The 16,749-nt window shown below is 37.6% G+C and overlaps 1 protein-coding gene across 1 annotated transcript in view; it reads right to left on the bottom strand.

Annotated features, from left to right (window-relative positions):
• Positions 1-234: 234 nt before the first annotated feature.
• NT5DC1 (5'-nucleotidase domain containing 1) overlaps positions 235-16,749 on the bottom strand; it is a 132,984-nt gene continuing 116,469 nt past the window's right edge. The window contains exons 9-12 of the mRNA XM_003781605.3: positions 13,893-14,011; positions 12,579-12,740; positions 5,364-5,532; positions 235-690 (exon numbers count right to left, since the gene is read on the bottom strand). Of these exons, the coding sequence (XP_003781653.1) occupies positions 575-690; positions 5,364-5,532; positions 12,579-12,740; positions 13,893-14,011 (566 nt within the window). The 3' untranslated portion in view covers positions 235-574. The remainder of the gene's footprint in view (positions 691-5,363; positions 5,533-12,578; positions 12,741-13,892; positions 14,012-16,749) is intronic.

Genomic DNA, 16,749 nt, shown 5'->3' with positions numbered 1-16,749 from the left:
GAGGTTCTCAAATAGTAGTATAAATCAGAATCACCAGGAGGGCTGGTTAAAACCCAGAATGCTAGGCCCCACTTGTGGAGTTTCAGATTCAGCAGGTTTTGGATGGGGCCCATATCACTTACAGAGATGCACTGTAAGTTCTCAGGTACTGCTAAGACATTGGTCTGCACCACACTTTGAAAAGCATTATTACCATTCAATAAAAAAAAAAAAAAAAAAAAAAGAAACGCATTGGACTAGGCTTAGTCCAATTACACACACCAATATGTAAATATGTGTGTGTCTGTGTGTTTGTGTATCTCTCCTCACTGGATTCTAATCTCAAAACTAGTTGTATACAAAATATTAATAAGATTCTTTTTAATTCTGAATTTTAATAAGAGTTGTTAAACATTAAGATGATATATAGAAAGGAGACCTATGGACAAATATCAATTTCTTGGTCAATTTTCATTACAAACTTTTTTCTATAAAGGATTTTACTAAAGCATTAAAGTATTTTTTAAAAATTAACATTTTTTTTTACAGTACATTTGCTACATATGTAGTTCTGCACTTCGATTGTAAAGAAGTTTTATTTGGTTTTCAGCATCTCATCATTTGATAAGACCAAGGGAGGCTTTGGATAGTAGCCAGCTGTTTTTGAATTGCTTGAAGAGAATCTTGTAAATTTGTAGTCCAAAGGTAATTCTGGGGGGGGGGGGAGACAACCCAAAAAAGCAATTTGATTATTTCATTGGTCTCTGAATGCCTTTCATAAATTTAAACAAATCAAAATTTGATATTTACTAAGAATAAAAAATTTTAAATTTTAGAAGTTCATAATTTTAACATTTCTTTTGCCATCTGGATAGATCTTTGTGTAGCTATTATTATAAAGTTAAAAATGCTTATAAACCAAATCACCATTATAACAGCTATAAAAATGGCTTCTATGCATTTAAATGTGAACAAGATGACTATAGCTAATAGGATATCCACAATATATCAACATCACATAAATACAAATACATTTTGAGAGGTAAGAGGGAAGTACCAGGTTGTTTTTCACTTTCTATTTCATTCAAAACAATTAATTTTATTCTGTTCCCCATGTAACAGAAGAGGTCTATCATAGTTAAGAATTTGAGTATGGGAGAGCAAAACTGAAATGAGAAAACTTCTGTTAAAACAAGAATCCCCCTACTTTCCTCAACAAGTGGAAAAGAATTGTGTTTTTGTCATAGGAAAGTCATTGTTGGGTGCTTACTATCTGGAAGAAAAAAGGGATAGAGCTTTATACAGAAGCAAATTCTTTTTTACCAAAATGTTCTATGCAGCCCTGCATACTAAATATACTATGATATTAGCCATATTATCCACAGTTAGGTAAAAATTAAATGAAGTGAACCAAACGAGTAAATATTCTTACATAGTAAGTTCAGTGTAAAATAATATAGAAAGAAAAAGAACAACTCTTGGGACCTTTTCAAAAAAAAAAAAAAAAAGATCAGCAGGATAACATTTATACAAAGACTCTATCTTCAATATTGTCTAGGGTCTTGACTATCGCAGTATTTTTCTTACCTGGAGGTAGATGTTACAGTAGTATCCAACTATACCAAAGATGTTACTAAAACAATATCAAGTTCTGTGGGAGTTATAACTTCTTTATGAAAATGTGATCACAGCAGTGAGTACTGATTTAGAGACTAACACTTTGTTTTTTTGAGGAAGTAACCTGAACATCAAAATCAACAGCTGAGTATGACATAAATCCTTCCCATCCCACCGCCCCCCACCCCCAGCCTGGCCCCATACACAAAATGGGCATTTGTTTAGCTGTATTTGATGCCGACAAGTCCTAGTTTAGTATTTCCATGGAAGAAAAGCTGGCCAGGAGACAAAAGGCCTGCCAAGTTCTCTTACAGTAGGGTGACCAGACGTCCCGCTTTTGGCGGGACAGTCCTGCTTTTCAACAATTTGTCTTGCGTCCTGAGGCATTTTAAAAAAGTCCCGATTTTTGGAAAGAATGCACAAATGGACGGGAGAACAAGAAGGGAATATACGGTTTTCGGCTGCCATGTGGATATTTTGCCAGAATATGAGTTTTATATTATTTTTGTTAATTTTATAATGTTAAATTGTAATAATAACAAATAATTGCTGAGAAGTGATTATCGAGAACTGTTATCAAAGTTTGCATTGTTGTCAGGCCCTGCTCTGCCCTGTCCCCTGCCCCCCACCCCCATGTTGTCCCGCCTTACCTATGTTAAAATCTGGTCACCCTATCTTACAGGGTACTGTGAAGAAAGCTTTTGGGACATGAAAATGAAATGTGCACTAAGGTTACCACTGTCAAAGGAGATGTAGTTATTTTCTAATTTTTTTGGAGGAATATTTAAATTTCTGGAATAATGGAGGGTCATATTTCTTTGACTTTCTTATTATTTCACAAGTTTTATCGAGGTATTTTAGGACAATTCAGGACCTATAATTATCATACTCACTAAAAATCTGAATCATTTTGCAAGAAAATAAAAATGAACTGTAAAGAATGAAAAAGTTTAATTCTGGGCTGGCCCCCTCACTTAAAGTAACAAAGTCTATTTCTTAAATAGGAAAATCGTTTGTAAAAGGAAGAATTATATTTAGGTAATCTTTCTTTAATTTTATGTGTGTAAGCATGAAACTAAATGAAAAATAAATCATTCTTTTGAAACCAGTAAGAGCAAGGTATTATTTCATACTGTAGGCTATATCGACATATGTATTGGATTTGTATAGTGGCAGGAAGGAGGAATGATTAGAAGGTCGTAAGCATCATCATCAGTCATCCTACCAAAATTCAGATAGATCTGTCACATCTATCCACTGAGGAAGAAAATGTACCTTGGCATTATCACCCCCAATATAAAGAAGAATCGGACGTTCAAAAGCCTTAACTAGACTTCTACTTCTAACTTGGAGCTGAAACAACTAGAAAAGCTGGATAAAATGTAAACATCAGAGTAAAGTGGCTGGAGAGCTGAAGAGGCAGCCAAGTCTTTGGACACACGAGCCTGGAAGGAGTAATCTGCAGAAGAGGAGCTACTGCCACAGCTTCTTCCCTTTGGAACTGTAATTCTGGCTAGTGGCAGGGGCTTCTGTGGGGCTGCAGAGACAAATGTTGAAGGGTAGGAATCCAGTGCAAAGAAAAGGACAGAGCACTGAACTTCATGGGTGGTCTTCTGAAGCCTTTTGCCAAATTCCAAAGGGAACTTGGAAAGTCAAGAATCCAAGCAGAAAGCATACACCTCTGTTAAGGCAGAGTGGATGTTTTTTTCTTTCTTTTTACTTTATTATTATTATTTTTTAAATTAAGTTTGTGATAGTAGGGAAGGATTGTAAGCTCTGACCTAAGAAAGAAAAGGGGCGCTGTTGATAGCTTAGACTTTCAGTTATACAGTGGAACCCCCATCGTTTTCTATGTCCCTACGCTGACCACCTCCCAAAGTTGACCTAATTTCCCAGACCAGACATGCACCACATATACAGCATCAGTACAGCAGGCCTAGTTTCTTAGGTTGACCCTGCTGTATGTTGACCAGTTTGTTACCGTCCCTTGGGTGATCAACTTACAGAGGTTCTACTGTATTTCTAAGAACTGAGAATTTATCATTAGGAAGTAATTCTCTCTCATGTTAATGAATGTTTTCCTTAATGTCTACTTTGTTTCAAATTAACAGTCACTCATTTTTTGGGTTACCAAATACCAAAATGTAAGGCCAGGTATGGTGGTTCATGTCTGTCATCCCAGCACTCTGGGAGGGTGAGGTGCCTGAGCTCAGGTGTTTGAGACCTGAGCAACAGCGAGACTCCATCTTTAAAAGTAGTTGGGCATTGTGGTGGGTGCCTGTAGTCCCAGCTACTTAGAAGGCTGAGAGGCAAGAAGGTCACTTGAGCCTAAGAATTTGAGGTTGCTGTGTGGTATCACACCATGGCACTCTTCCAAGGGTGACAAAGCAAGACTCTGTCTCAATCAAACAAACAAAAAACAAATACCAAAATGTAGCATTACCTCTTTCCATCTTTTGAGATTTAAACCTTCAGAGTCCTTATGTTTCAGATATGTCTCTTATAAAGTACCTATAGTTGGGTAGTGTTACTTTATTCAGGCTTTTAGTTGGAGTATTTATCACCTATATCTAATGTAATACTTCAGGTTTAAATCTACCAACTTATTAAATGTTTTCCATTTGTCCTGCTGATTTTTAGTATTCTTTTTTCTCCCCTTTCTTGTTCTCTTTTGGATTCTTAAACTATTTTCCATGTTAGTTTGGTATATATATCATTTCAATACTTTTGATAGTTATCTTAGAGATTACAATGCACATGTCTGACTTACTAATACCTAATATATTAGGGAGGATAACTTATCCTTTACTGTATAATTCAATGATGTTAGAACACTGTTACTACAGCTGCCTCGCTCTGGCATCATGTACCTTAATTCCCTATTTAGGTAAATCCCATAGGACTTAATTTTTTACTGTTTCAAATAGTAACCATTCATTTTAATTTATTCATATACTTATCTTTATGTGTTGTACATTCCTTCTTTATGGTTTTTGTGTCTACCAAATTTCTCATTCCTTACTTGTCTATGTTTAATCACAGGAAACATAAGGTTATTTCTGGTAGTGTGGTCTCATATCTTTATGTGCCTGGGTATTTTTTCATTCTGTGCTCAATCTTATATAAATTGTTTTTAGAAATAATTTGAGTTCTAGAATGATCTTATCTTCCTCAAAAGAGAATGTACAATTGTTTCTAACAGGTGTGTAGCTGTATTAGTAATCTGGAATCTCCTCAATCTAACTTTAGAGATTCAACTGATTTCATAGCACCTGTGAAAATGAGAACTACTTTCCAATTCATCCGTATCCTGAAATAAAGCCCTTCAGGGTCTTGACACAGACTGAGGGAGTTCACCAGGCCCCTCTTTCCTTAGGTCCTCTCCTCTAGTCTAATTCCTATTCTTGTAGGTTCAGGACATTACTGACAGGTCCATTCTCTTTGATGCCCTCTCTGGAACCTGCAAATATCCAGAGGAAAAAGTAGCCACAAGAGCCAGTTTCGCTTTCCTGGGCTTCCTTTGCATGGTGCCCTGGTAGGTAATTCTTCTCTACTTTTGTCCTGTGCCTCCAAGCACACTTAAAAAAAAAAAATTGTCCAGCTTTTGTAGTTGGCTCCATCAGAAGGTTGCCATATTTTCCCCTGCTGCCAAATAAATCATGTTGTGGGAAGAGTTCTTATGGGAAGAGTTCTTAAAGGCCTAGCTCATTACTATCTAGCAACAGGCAAAGCTTTAAGATAATATGGTATAGGTATTTTCCTCTTACCTGCAATTGCTTCAATACTTGGAATTGCGATAGTACTGTAAGTACCGACTCTCTTAAAAGACCATGTGAAAACCAAGGAATCTTCTGTGTTTTCCAGTCCCGAAACTGAATCAGTAAAATATGAGCCCCATTTTTTAGATGAGATATTTAGAGGTTTTACCTTTGGTCCCTGAAACAAGAAAATAGAATAATGAGAACTGTGATTAACTAATTTCAATCTCAGACTTTTTTTCATCAATTGAGTAAATCAAAATAGAAAAACTCTCTATAGTCATCTACAAACAGGCTTTGGGTATACGTTACTTTTTTGGAATAAAGAACAGAGTAACCTGGATAAAATCCAAGCATAACTGCCAGCCCTGAGTATTAAAAACAATATTGACTAGACACAGCATACCTAGCTATGATAGTCATATATTAGCAGTGATAGGAAAAAGACAGGCAGAAATGTGTACACAGACTGTGTTAAAAGTTAAATCACTCAGTTGAAGAAAAACTCCTTGTTTTTTAACCTTGACTCTCTCCTTGAAGCTTGCCCCTGCACTGTGTTTTCTCATGGCTGAGACTGCAATGAAAATACACAGCTATGATTTAATTAAAAAAAAAAAAAGAAAAGAAAAGAAAGTCTGTGAGGATGATTAGGAGGGGTGACACCCTTGCCTCTCCCTGTGGAGTGCTTTTTGTGTTGTCCTCCCAGGATCCCTGAGTTCAATACGCTCTTGACTGAGTAGGCGTTACTTTGCATCAAGTCACACTGACATATTTTAAACTGGTGCTGGCTTTTTAAATGGTCAACTGGTTATTATCTAAAAACTACCCTAAACAGAGCAATCTAAAAGATAATTTTGTCCTTCAATTAATAGAAAATAAGGAAATGATACTAACATCTTACAGCCACCTAATCTTTGATAAACCAAACAAGAATATACACTGCGGGAAAGAATCCCTATTCAATCAATGAACGGTGCAGGGAGAACTGGATATCTACATGTAAAAGAGTGAAACCGGACCTGCATTTTTCTCCACCCAAAAAATTGACTCAAGATGGATAAAAGACCTAAATTTAAGGCATGAAATGATAAAAATCATCAAAGAAAGCATAGGAAAAACACTGGAAGATATCGGCCTGGGGAAAGACTTCATGAAGAAGACTTCTGTGGCAACTGTAAGAACAATAAAAATAAACAAATGGGACTTAATTAAATGAAAAGCTTCTGTACAGCTAAGGAGACAACAACTAACGCAGACAGACAACCTACCCAATGGGAAAGGATATTTGAATCAGACCAAAGGTTGATAACTAGGATCTATAGAGAACTCAAATTAATCAACATGAAAAAAGCCAACAATCCCTTATATCAATGGGCAAGAGAGATGAATAGAACCTTCTCAAAAAAAGACAGACTAATGGCTAACAAACATATGAGAAAATGCTTATTGTCCCTAACTATTAGAGAAACGCCAATCAAAACCACCCCGAGAACCCATCTAACTCTAGTGAGAATGGTCCACATCACAAAAGCTCAAAACTGCAGATGCTGGTGTGGATGTGCAGAGAAGGGAACACTTTTACACTGCTGGTGGGACTCTGAGTATGGAGAACTCTCAAAGAACTCAAACTCAAACTCAAACTCCATTTGATTCTGCAATCCCATTACTGAGCATCTACCCAGAAGAAAAAAAAATCCTTTTACCATAAGGACATTGCACAAGACTGTTTATTGCAGCTCAATTTACAATTGCCAAAATGTGGAAACAGTCTAAGTGCCCACCAACCCAGGAATGGATTAACAAATTGTGGTATACGTATAACATGCAATACTATTAGCCATTAAAAAAGATGGAGACTTTACATCTTTTGTATTAACCTGGATGGAAGCGGAACACATTATTCTTAGTAAAGCACCACAAGAATTGAGAAGCAAGAATCCCATGTATTCAATTTTAATATGAGGAAATTAATGATCTAGTATGTGGTGGAGGGTGGGGTGGGGCAAGGGAGAGCAAAGAGAGGGAAAGAGGGAGGAGGATGGGGAGTCATGGTGTCTGACACACCTTTTGGGAGTGGAGCACAATTGTAAGAGGGACTTTACCTAACAAATGCAATCAATGTAACCTGGTTCTTTGTACCCTCATTGAATCCTCAACAATAAAAAAAAACAAAAAACTCTGTTAAAAAAAAAAAAAAACAGTCTCTAATTTTATGGTTATTATGTCTTAAGGACAGTTAAAAAACAAACTTGGTCTAATTTTCTTATTTGGGATTTTAATTTGTAGAGTAGAATGAGGACAGAATTTTGTGTACCTTATTTTAATAAAGGAACATGAATTTCACAATGAATACAGCTTGCGTTAGTTTATAAATGTGATCACTCCTCAAATACAAACACTACCATTGCAATTGCTATCAGAATTATTACATATTGTTTTCAGTGTCCATGTAACATAAAACCAATGCATTGATACAAGCTTTCAAACAATGATTTAAAAAAACAATCTTCAGTTTTTAGCTACCCCCTGGAGTACTGACAGAGAAATATGTATACTTCTTCTAGGTCTAATCCTTTTCACAAATAAACTCTTCCTTTAGAGCATTTCCAAAGCATAACGGTTAGACTCCAGGTATAATTATAAACAGCACAGCCTTCGTTTCTGACTGAAAAGCCAAATAGATGTTCTCTGAAACGAAATCTGAAAATGATTTTCTTTATGGTACAGAGCTGTCAAATGTAATGGACTGACGCTTTCGTGAACAATATTCATCCCCGTCTGTTTTTGTAAGTTAACTCATAAGTGTATCTCATGCCTCTAGTCCCACCTACTTAAGAGGCTGAGGCAAGAGGATGGCCTGAGCCCAGGAGTTTGAGGTTGCTGTGAGCTATGACACCATGGTATTCAACCCAGGGTGACAGAGTGAGACTCCGTCTCAAAAAAAAAAAAAAAAAAGATATAGTATATGTATATACACATATACACACATACATATATTTCAGACTATTTTATTAGTATATCAATTTAAAAGTCCAGACTCAGTTTATGGCTTTATGGCTTTAAGGTGATAAATCACCATTGTTTAATTTGCACTTTATGAATGACTACTGGGGAGAGATGTAAGCTTTTCTCTTCAGTTAACTGCCCGATACCTTTTGTCTCTCTACTGAATGCTCAATTTCTTACATGCTAGATATCAATCCACTGTCAGTTTCATTAGGCTGAGTCACATTAAAGTACAGATGTTTACCTACTTTAGAGATACAAGAGTAGCAATGTCATAAGGTTCAATCTAAATGGACACTGCAAGCCTCTTTCCCCCGTCCTTTGCCTACTGATTAACAGTACCTCAGGTATCTTGAACAAAAATATTTAATATGAATGCAGCCAAAGTCATCAGATTTTCTATTCACTATTGTCTTTTGAGTTCTAACTTAAGAAATCCTTTCCCACTCCGAGATTCCAAAAATATTTTTATAAATTTTCTTCAATAAATTTTACAGATACATGTTTTACCTTCAGATCTACAATCCATTCAGAATTTACTTTTAATTATAGAACAAGAAAGGGCTCATGTAATTTTTCTCCATACACTAAGATCATTTACTCACTGCCATTTACTGAATTGTCTATCCTTTCTCGACAGGCTGTATCGGATACTATATTTACATGGTGACATAGAATGTGACATAGAATGTGATACAGGGACCTGTGTCTGTCTTTTTCTGTTGTTTGTTTATTGACCTTTTAATATATTTTGTAACGAGTACTATGTTAAAAAAAAAAGTACTCTGGCTTTCTAATGTGGTTAGCATCTGAGAGGGTGGGATTCCCCCCTTTCATTATTGTATTTTATAAAACTGTCTTGGCTAGTTAGGGGCCTTAAGTCTTCCATCTAACTACAGAATCAGTCTGTGAAGGTCCAGTCACAATCCTGTATTATGTTTTGCGTAACATTACATTGACTTTATAAATAAATTTGAGAAATTAGGTATCTACATAGTTTCATACCACGCATTCATAACCATAGGTCTCTCCATTTATGCAAGTTTGTATTTGGAATATTTAATGGGCTTGGCACCTGTACCACAGTGGTTACAGGGCCAGCCACATGCACTGAGGCTGGCAGATTCGAACCTGGCCCAGGCCAGCAAAACAATAATGACAACTACAACAAAAAATAGCTGGGTTTTGTGGCAGGTGCCTATAGTATCAGCTACTTGGGAGGCGGAGGCAAGAGAATCACTTAAGCCCAAGAGTTTGAGGTTACTGTGAGCTGTGACACCATGGCATTCTACCAAGGGTGACATAGTGAGATTCTGTCTTTAAAAAAAAAAAGAAAAGAATATTTAATAGAGGCTTAAAATTTATTCCATCAAAGTCTTCTGTATTTGTTAGGTAACTTCCTAGACAGTGATTGGCTGTTGTTGCTTTTACAAATGATTTGTTTTTTATTACATTTTGTAAGTGGTTATAATTAGTATAGAGAACAGGTCTTGATTTCTGAAAGCCAATTTGGATCCAGCATTCTGACTGAACTCTCTTCTCTTTGTTTTTTGATTCACTAAGGCTTTCGATGCTAATAATCATATGACCATGAAATTATGACATAAGTGTCTTACCTTTTAATCTTATCCAACATTTCTTTTTCCGTTTTTGTGGTGTTAGCCAGATCTCTGTTACACAATATAATTAATAACAGGAATCTCTGTTTAGCTTAGAACCTTAAAGGGCACATTAAATATGGCCTTTTCCCTCCTTAAATTTCCCCAGTACCCATTATATTACTGCCGGAGGATTTTGGTAGATAGCCTTTCTCTAATTAAAGGATCGTCTCTTTTTCTTGTCTGCTAAGAATTTTAATCATTAAAATGAATTAATTTTCCATTAGAATTTCATGTTATTTTAAAAAGTCTGCACATGCTTTTTGTTTTTAGTCAAAATGAAGGAACACATGACAACATTAATGAAGGAAGCAGAAAAGAGTTTTTCTTTGCATACAGGAGGCTAGTTATGTACAAATAATTACAGGTATAATAGAGGGTATAATTGGTTTATTTCAGGAAACAAAAATAAATTAAAACAAGTTATTCCTTAGTGTCCTTAACTAGGCTAACGTTAATCATTAAAATGTATCGTTTTTGCTTATCTGACCTCATGCTTTGAAATAGTGGCGTGGGTGATCAACTGATGTATCATGTTAGAAAACGTTTTGTTTATACGCCTTTAAAATTCTGTTTGAGACAGTCTCTGTTCTTTTAGTAAGCTTCTTGCCATAAAGAGAGGTGAAAGTGATCCTCAAACTCCAAATGACTTAATCTAGAATGGAAATTACTATAAAGATTGGGGACATTGAATTCAAACCTGAGTGAAACAAAACATTAATCTCCATAAAATGTATAAATCTAAATGTTTGGTTCACAACATCAATCTTAGAATGATATGATTAATTTGGTTTTTAAATTATATTTTTAAAGTTTACTTAGGCTGAATAAGTAACTGGAATTACAGAATTAAATCCTTTTGCATTTGGACTTTGTACTCACCAAAGACTGTCTCTTATATATAGGGTGACCAGATTCTAACATCTGTAAGGCGGGACAACATGGCCAGGGGGCGGAGCGGGGGCGGAGCACAGGGCAGGGCCTGACAACAAGGCAAACTTTGATAAGCAGTTCTCAATAATCACTTCTCAGCAATTATTTATTATGGTTTAACATTATTAAATTAACAAAAATAATATAAAACTCATATTCTGGCGAAATAGCCATATGGCAGCCAAAAGCCATATATTCCCTTCTTGTTCTCCAGCCTGTTCGTGCATTCTTTCCAAAAATTGGGACTGGGACTTTTTTAAAACGCCGCAGGACGCGGGACAAATTGTTGAAAAGCAGGACTGTCCCGCCAAAATCAGGACGTCTGGTCACCCTACTTATATATGTTCTGTGCTTGACATCTGGTTGGAAAAACTAAACTACACTTTTTTTATCACACAACAAACAGAAGAGTCCTCAGAAGTGTTTTCTTTTTAGCTCTGTTTATGATCTGTCTCCCTCCTGCTGTAGTAATTGAAGATGTTTATGTTTCTGTCCCTTTCACAGGGAAGCAGGAAAAGATCTGAATGAGGTACAGTACTTACTGTTTGATTTTTATTTATTTTTATTTTTTTAGACAGAATCTCACTATGTCACCCTTGATACCATGTCATGGCGTCACAGTTCACAGCAACCTCAAACTCTTGGGCTTAAGCGATTCTCTTGCCTGAGCCTCCCAAGTAGCTAGGACTACAGGTGCCTACTACAACGCCCAGCTATTTTTTTTGTTGCAGTTGTCATAGTAATTTAGCTGGCCCAGGCCGGTTTGAACCTGCCAGCCTCAGTGCACATGGCTGGCGCTATAATCACTGTGCTACAGGTGCTGGGCCATGATTTTTATTTTTGTTTTTGAGACAGAGCTTACTCGGCCACCCAGGCTGTAGTACTATTGATTCAGCCTAGCTCACAGCAACCTCAAACTCCTAGGCTTAAGCCATCCTTCTGTCTCAGCCTCCCAAATGTTTCTGATGTGCTGCTTTGGCCTTTGGGATAGAAATGTGCTAGGCAGAAGAACAGTCCTAAACTGTCCAAAGCAGTCTGACTGACTTTGTAAGTTGTGGTTCTAGGTTTATGTCAAAAGATAATTTATGGCTCATGCCTATAATCCTAGTATTCTGGGAGGTCATGGAAAGTGGATTCCTTGAGCAAGAGTGAGACCCTATCCTTATTAAAAAGAGAAAAACTAGCTGAGAGTAGTGGTACACACTTGTACTCCCAGCTGCTCAGGAGACTGAGGCAAGAGGATCGCTCAAGCCCAGGAGTTTGAGGTTGTTGGGAGCTATGATACCAGGGCATTCTACCCAGGCAATTGAGTAAGACTCTGTCTCAAATTAAAACAAAAAAGGTAATATGTGAAAAAAACCACATGACTGTTTCATTTGCCTTAAATATATACAGAAAAACATGTGATAGAAGATTTTCCACAAAGAAGATAAAACAACTAAGTTGGCCTAGAACATCTGCTAAGGTTGGGCCCATTAATATAAATACTGCCTCAAAAATGAACTACAGAAACAGGAGGGCATTCAGTCTGACCAGAATACTTTTGGAGTCAAGCAGCATAAGGATACTTTAGATTTCAAAGGTTAAGTGTTTTTCTTTTGAGGAAAGAGACAAAGGGAACCCTTACCTCATATTTTCCTTTCTTCTCTAGAGGCTCTGACTCCTCAGGCCTCTGACTCCTCACAACTTCGTCCCCTCGGAGTTCTTCCAGTATGAGGACTGTCTCCCAATGGCTATAGTGACGGGCTGGGAAAATATCCGAATGCATGCTGTCACCAAAATAAACAACCTGCAAGACACACAGCAAATCCTGTTTGAGGCAGAGAACTGTGAAAAAGAAAGGCGTTCATTCCAAGGAAGACAGAAGAAAATTCCTCAACAGGCATCGGACAGAGTACAACAATCAAAAATGCATAAACACTTTAAACTTCCCTGTATAACTTCAAAGGTGACCAGCGACTTGTTTCATTTGAGTCACTGGGTGCCAGCTATGTGTTTCAAAGTTGCACAGCACATTTGCAGGTAGAAGAAAGCAGATGATAAAATACATGATTTTATTCAATTTTCCTAAGGAAGAAGTGAACTTACATATTTTCATATATGTTTACAAAGACACCTGCCCCTGGACTTGAAGAACTGATGAGATATTAGAGACAACTTGTTATTGTTAAGTTGCAGATTGTAAAGACTGTATATCATGAACACTTTTCAAGAGTTTCTGAGGCGAACTTCCCCAGATTTGCTGAGACAGAATTTCTGAGGGCAGGCAGGGTTGGACATGTGAAATCTGGTAATCTAAGGCAAAGCTCCACTAATCTGGTCCACACCCCTCAAACTGCAAATGAGAAAATAAGGTAAAGGAATATGAGAACTAGAACCTCTGAGTCAGGATGTTCCAGCCTCTAAGCACCTCTGAAGTCCCCAGGGGACACTGCTGTGTGGGAGCCAACAGAGCAGGGCTCCGTCAGTTACCCAATGACCGCTCTATTCATGGGACTCCTGGTAAATATTTTTTAGAAGGAAGGACTCTGCTGTTAGAAATGCACCAATGCTCAACATCAACAACGTGATCAACTTGTCAAAAGCAAGCATATCTTTAGGTTAATCTGTAGGATAATTTCAATTATTGCTTATTTTACCTATAATATTCTTGATGGACTATTATTAGAATTTCATTCCTCAGCTATCCCCCCTCATCTAGTGTACCCCTGAGATTTGTGGTTCCCTGTTTGGAATCTTTGTTCTTTTCTGTTGCAGATAAAGACACAGTCTACATGGACAAAGCAAAGGCTTCTTTAAGCAGAAGAAGTAAGAGGAGAGGTTGAGGGAGATGGTTCCATCCTAGTTATCTAAGCTGAATGCACTGAGAATTATGGTTTCAGTTTATAACTGCTTATGTCTGCAAATGGGTACCATGGACTCCGCCTCAGCCAGAAGGTACCTTGGGTTCAGGTTTGCCAGTCATTTTCTTCAGAAGTTCATAGAGGTGGACAGCGTTCCCCTGGGAGTACCAGCCAGGTTTATCCAGAGACGGCAGGGCCTCTTGCTCCTCATCATTCTCTGAAACACAGTGCCAATCATTTACTTCTTAATCAAGGGAGAGAACCCAGTTGTACACATCACACTTAGGATACAGCTGCTGGACAGTATGAAAGAAACCATGTGGAGAAGGGAGTGGGCAATCAGGGAACACCTATGTATTATAAGCACTTTATGGGTATAATTTCTTTAATCCTATGGTCTTCTTAATTGGGGGAAACAAGGTTGAGGGAAGTTACTTTGCCTAAGATCATAAAACTGGTAAGTGATTTATTCAGTGATTAGAAAGACTATTTGACATCATGTTCCTACATTTGCAAACCACTTTACTAAACAAACAACCTTATGGAAGCCATTAGGTCCTATTTGTTTAGACTTGGGGATAGGAAAGAAGTTTTTATCAGTAGTCTTTCAAATTCAGGCTTATAATTTGCACCCTAGGTACCTCAAATGCTTTATTCTAGGGTGGGTGTGTGTGGAGTTAAAGAATGATGGAGACCAAGCACAAGTTTGTGGACCATCCCAAGCTGCCTCCTCCCAGGACTTGAACGTCCTCACTCCAGTCAAAGCAGGGCTAGTGAAAGAGGTACAATGTCTTTGCCACTGTAGATCTTGCCAACTACTCTATATCTTGTACACAGGCTGAAAGCTGAAGACAATTTACCTCTTAGCAAGATGATGGAGATTGAGTACGAATTGATGAAATGGATGATATACTAGAGAGGAGATTTTGATAGCTATTGGCACAGATTTGGAAATTGTATGAGAAAATAAAAATCCCCTTTCCCCCATATTAACTGTACAATTTAGACTTTAAGAAGAATTTTTTGGTCCCCTCTGCAGTGCCTCTGAGAAGGTTCCTAATGAGATATAGTCCCATGTTGCATACAGGTGTTATTATATACTGAAGCTTATATAGTAAGAGATCTCTTAGAGAACACATATAAAATTAACAATACAAAATCGCTGTGGTCCTGCCAGGACTTAGAAGGGACACACGATGGGTACTGAAGATTAAGTTTCACTGGCTTCAGTGTGAGTCAACCCTGGAGCAGGACGGGCGGGTGGGGGGGGGGAACAATGGGTCTATGTAGAAAAAAGGTGGCAAAGGTAGGCAAGTCTGTGATTAAAAACACATCTCTGGCACTGTTGGTACCTTTAAGTAAAATCTCCAAACCACTGCCTAGAGTATAACATAAGCCACCTTGAATAAGGGACTGGAGAATTTAAGATTAATAAATGAACTGTTGGTTACTATAGTTGCAATGGAATGGAATGCTATTGAGACAGGGTCTGGCTATGTTGCCCAGGACAGTCTTAAACTCCTGGTCTCAAATAAGTCTTCCAAAATGCTGGGATTATAGATGTGGGCCACTCTAACCAGTCCCTTTACATATTTTTAAAAAGTGTCCCTATGGCCAGGTACAGTGGGTCATGCCTGTAATCCTAGCACTCTGGGGGGCTAAGACAGGAGGATCAGTTTGGGTCAGGAGTTTGAGACTACACTGAACAAGAGAGTGAGAGAACTCATCTCTACAAAAACAGAAAAATTATCATGGTGTGGTGGTGCATTATACTTTAGTGCAGAGAACAGAGCAAGACCCTATTTTTTTTTTAAGAGATAGACTGTTGTTCTGGAGTGCAGTGGTGTTTTAGCATATGATATCCCTCTTATGAGCTAATTTCTGCTCCCCCAAATTCCTATGTTGAAGCTGTAGTTCCCAACACATCACAGAATGTGACTACAGAGTAGAACTTCCATAGGTGACCACCTCCCTATATCGATCACCTCCTTAAGTTGCCGTAATTTTTGTAGACCAGGCATACAACACATGTATGTAACAGTACAGTAGACCTCATTCCTTATGTTGGCCACTTCTGTATGTGGTCAACTTCCAGAGATTCTACTGTATTTAGAGATGGGACCTTTAAAAAGGTGACTAAGTTAAACGAAATTGTTAGGGTGGGCCTTAATCCTATATAGTATCCTTGTAAGAAGCGGCAATTAGGACACGGATAGACACAGAGTAAAGACCATGTGAAGATAAAGGAAGTCAACGGCCATCTATAAAGGAGAGGAGCTTCAGAAGAAACCATTGCTGTCAACACTTTGGTCTAAAACTTCACAGTCTGTGGAATGGAGAGAAAATACATTTCTGTTGTTTAAGAGAACAACAGATATTTGTTGTTCTACATTACATTTGTTGTACAGTTGGTAGTACTATATACATATATATATATATATATATATATATTTTTTTTTTTTTTCTTTGAGACAGAGCCTCAAGCTGTTGCCCTGGGTTGAGTACAGTGGTGTCACAGCTCATAGCAACCTCCAACTCCTGGACTTAAGCAACTCTCTTGCCTCAGCCTCTTAAGTAGCTGGGACTACAGAGTGTGCCATCAAGCCTGGTTAATTTTTCTGCTTTTTTGTAAAGACAGAATCTTGCAATGTTGTTCAGGTTGGTCTAAACTCCTGAGCCTAGTAATCCTCTTGGCCTCCCAAAGTGCTAGGATTACAGGTGTGAGCCACTGCACCCAGACTTTGAATTTTATTCTGTTATAGGTCTGATGTTCCATAATCTAATCGTCTTTTATTGACAGACATGAGGTTGTTGCCAATCTTTCTTGTTACAAGGAAAGAGTTACAAACATCAAAGGATCCTCTTGGCCTGGTTAGATCCAACAGAATTTGAGCTGGAAACTCAGCTCATTTTCTTTCTCTTCTTGCCTCATTGTTTTATTTCTGCCGTATAATT

The sequence above is a fragment of the Otolemur garnettii genome, unplaced genomic scaffold (assembly GCF_000181295.1).
Source record: "Otolemur garnettii isolate 467f Iridium unplaced genomic scaffold, OtoGar3 scaffold00002, whole genome shotgun sequence".
Lineage (NCBI taxonomy): Eukaryota > Metazoa > Chordata > Mammalia > Primates > Galagidae > Otolemur > Otolemur garnettii.
The sequence above is the reverse complement of the archived record's forward strand: the minus strand, read 5'-3'. Positions and strand labels throughout refer to the sequence as shown.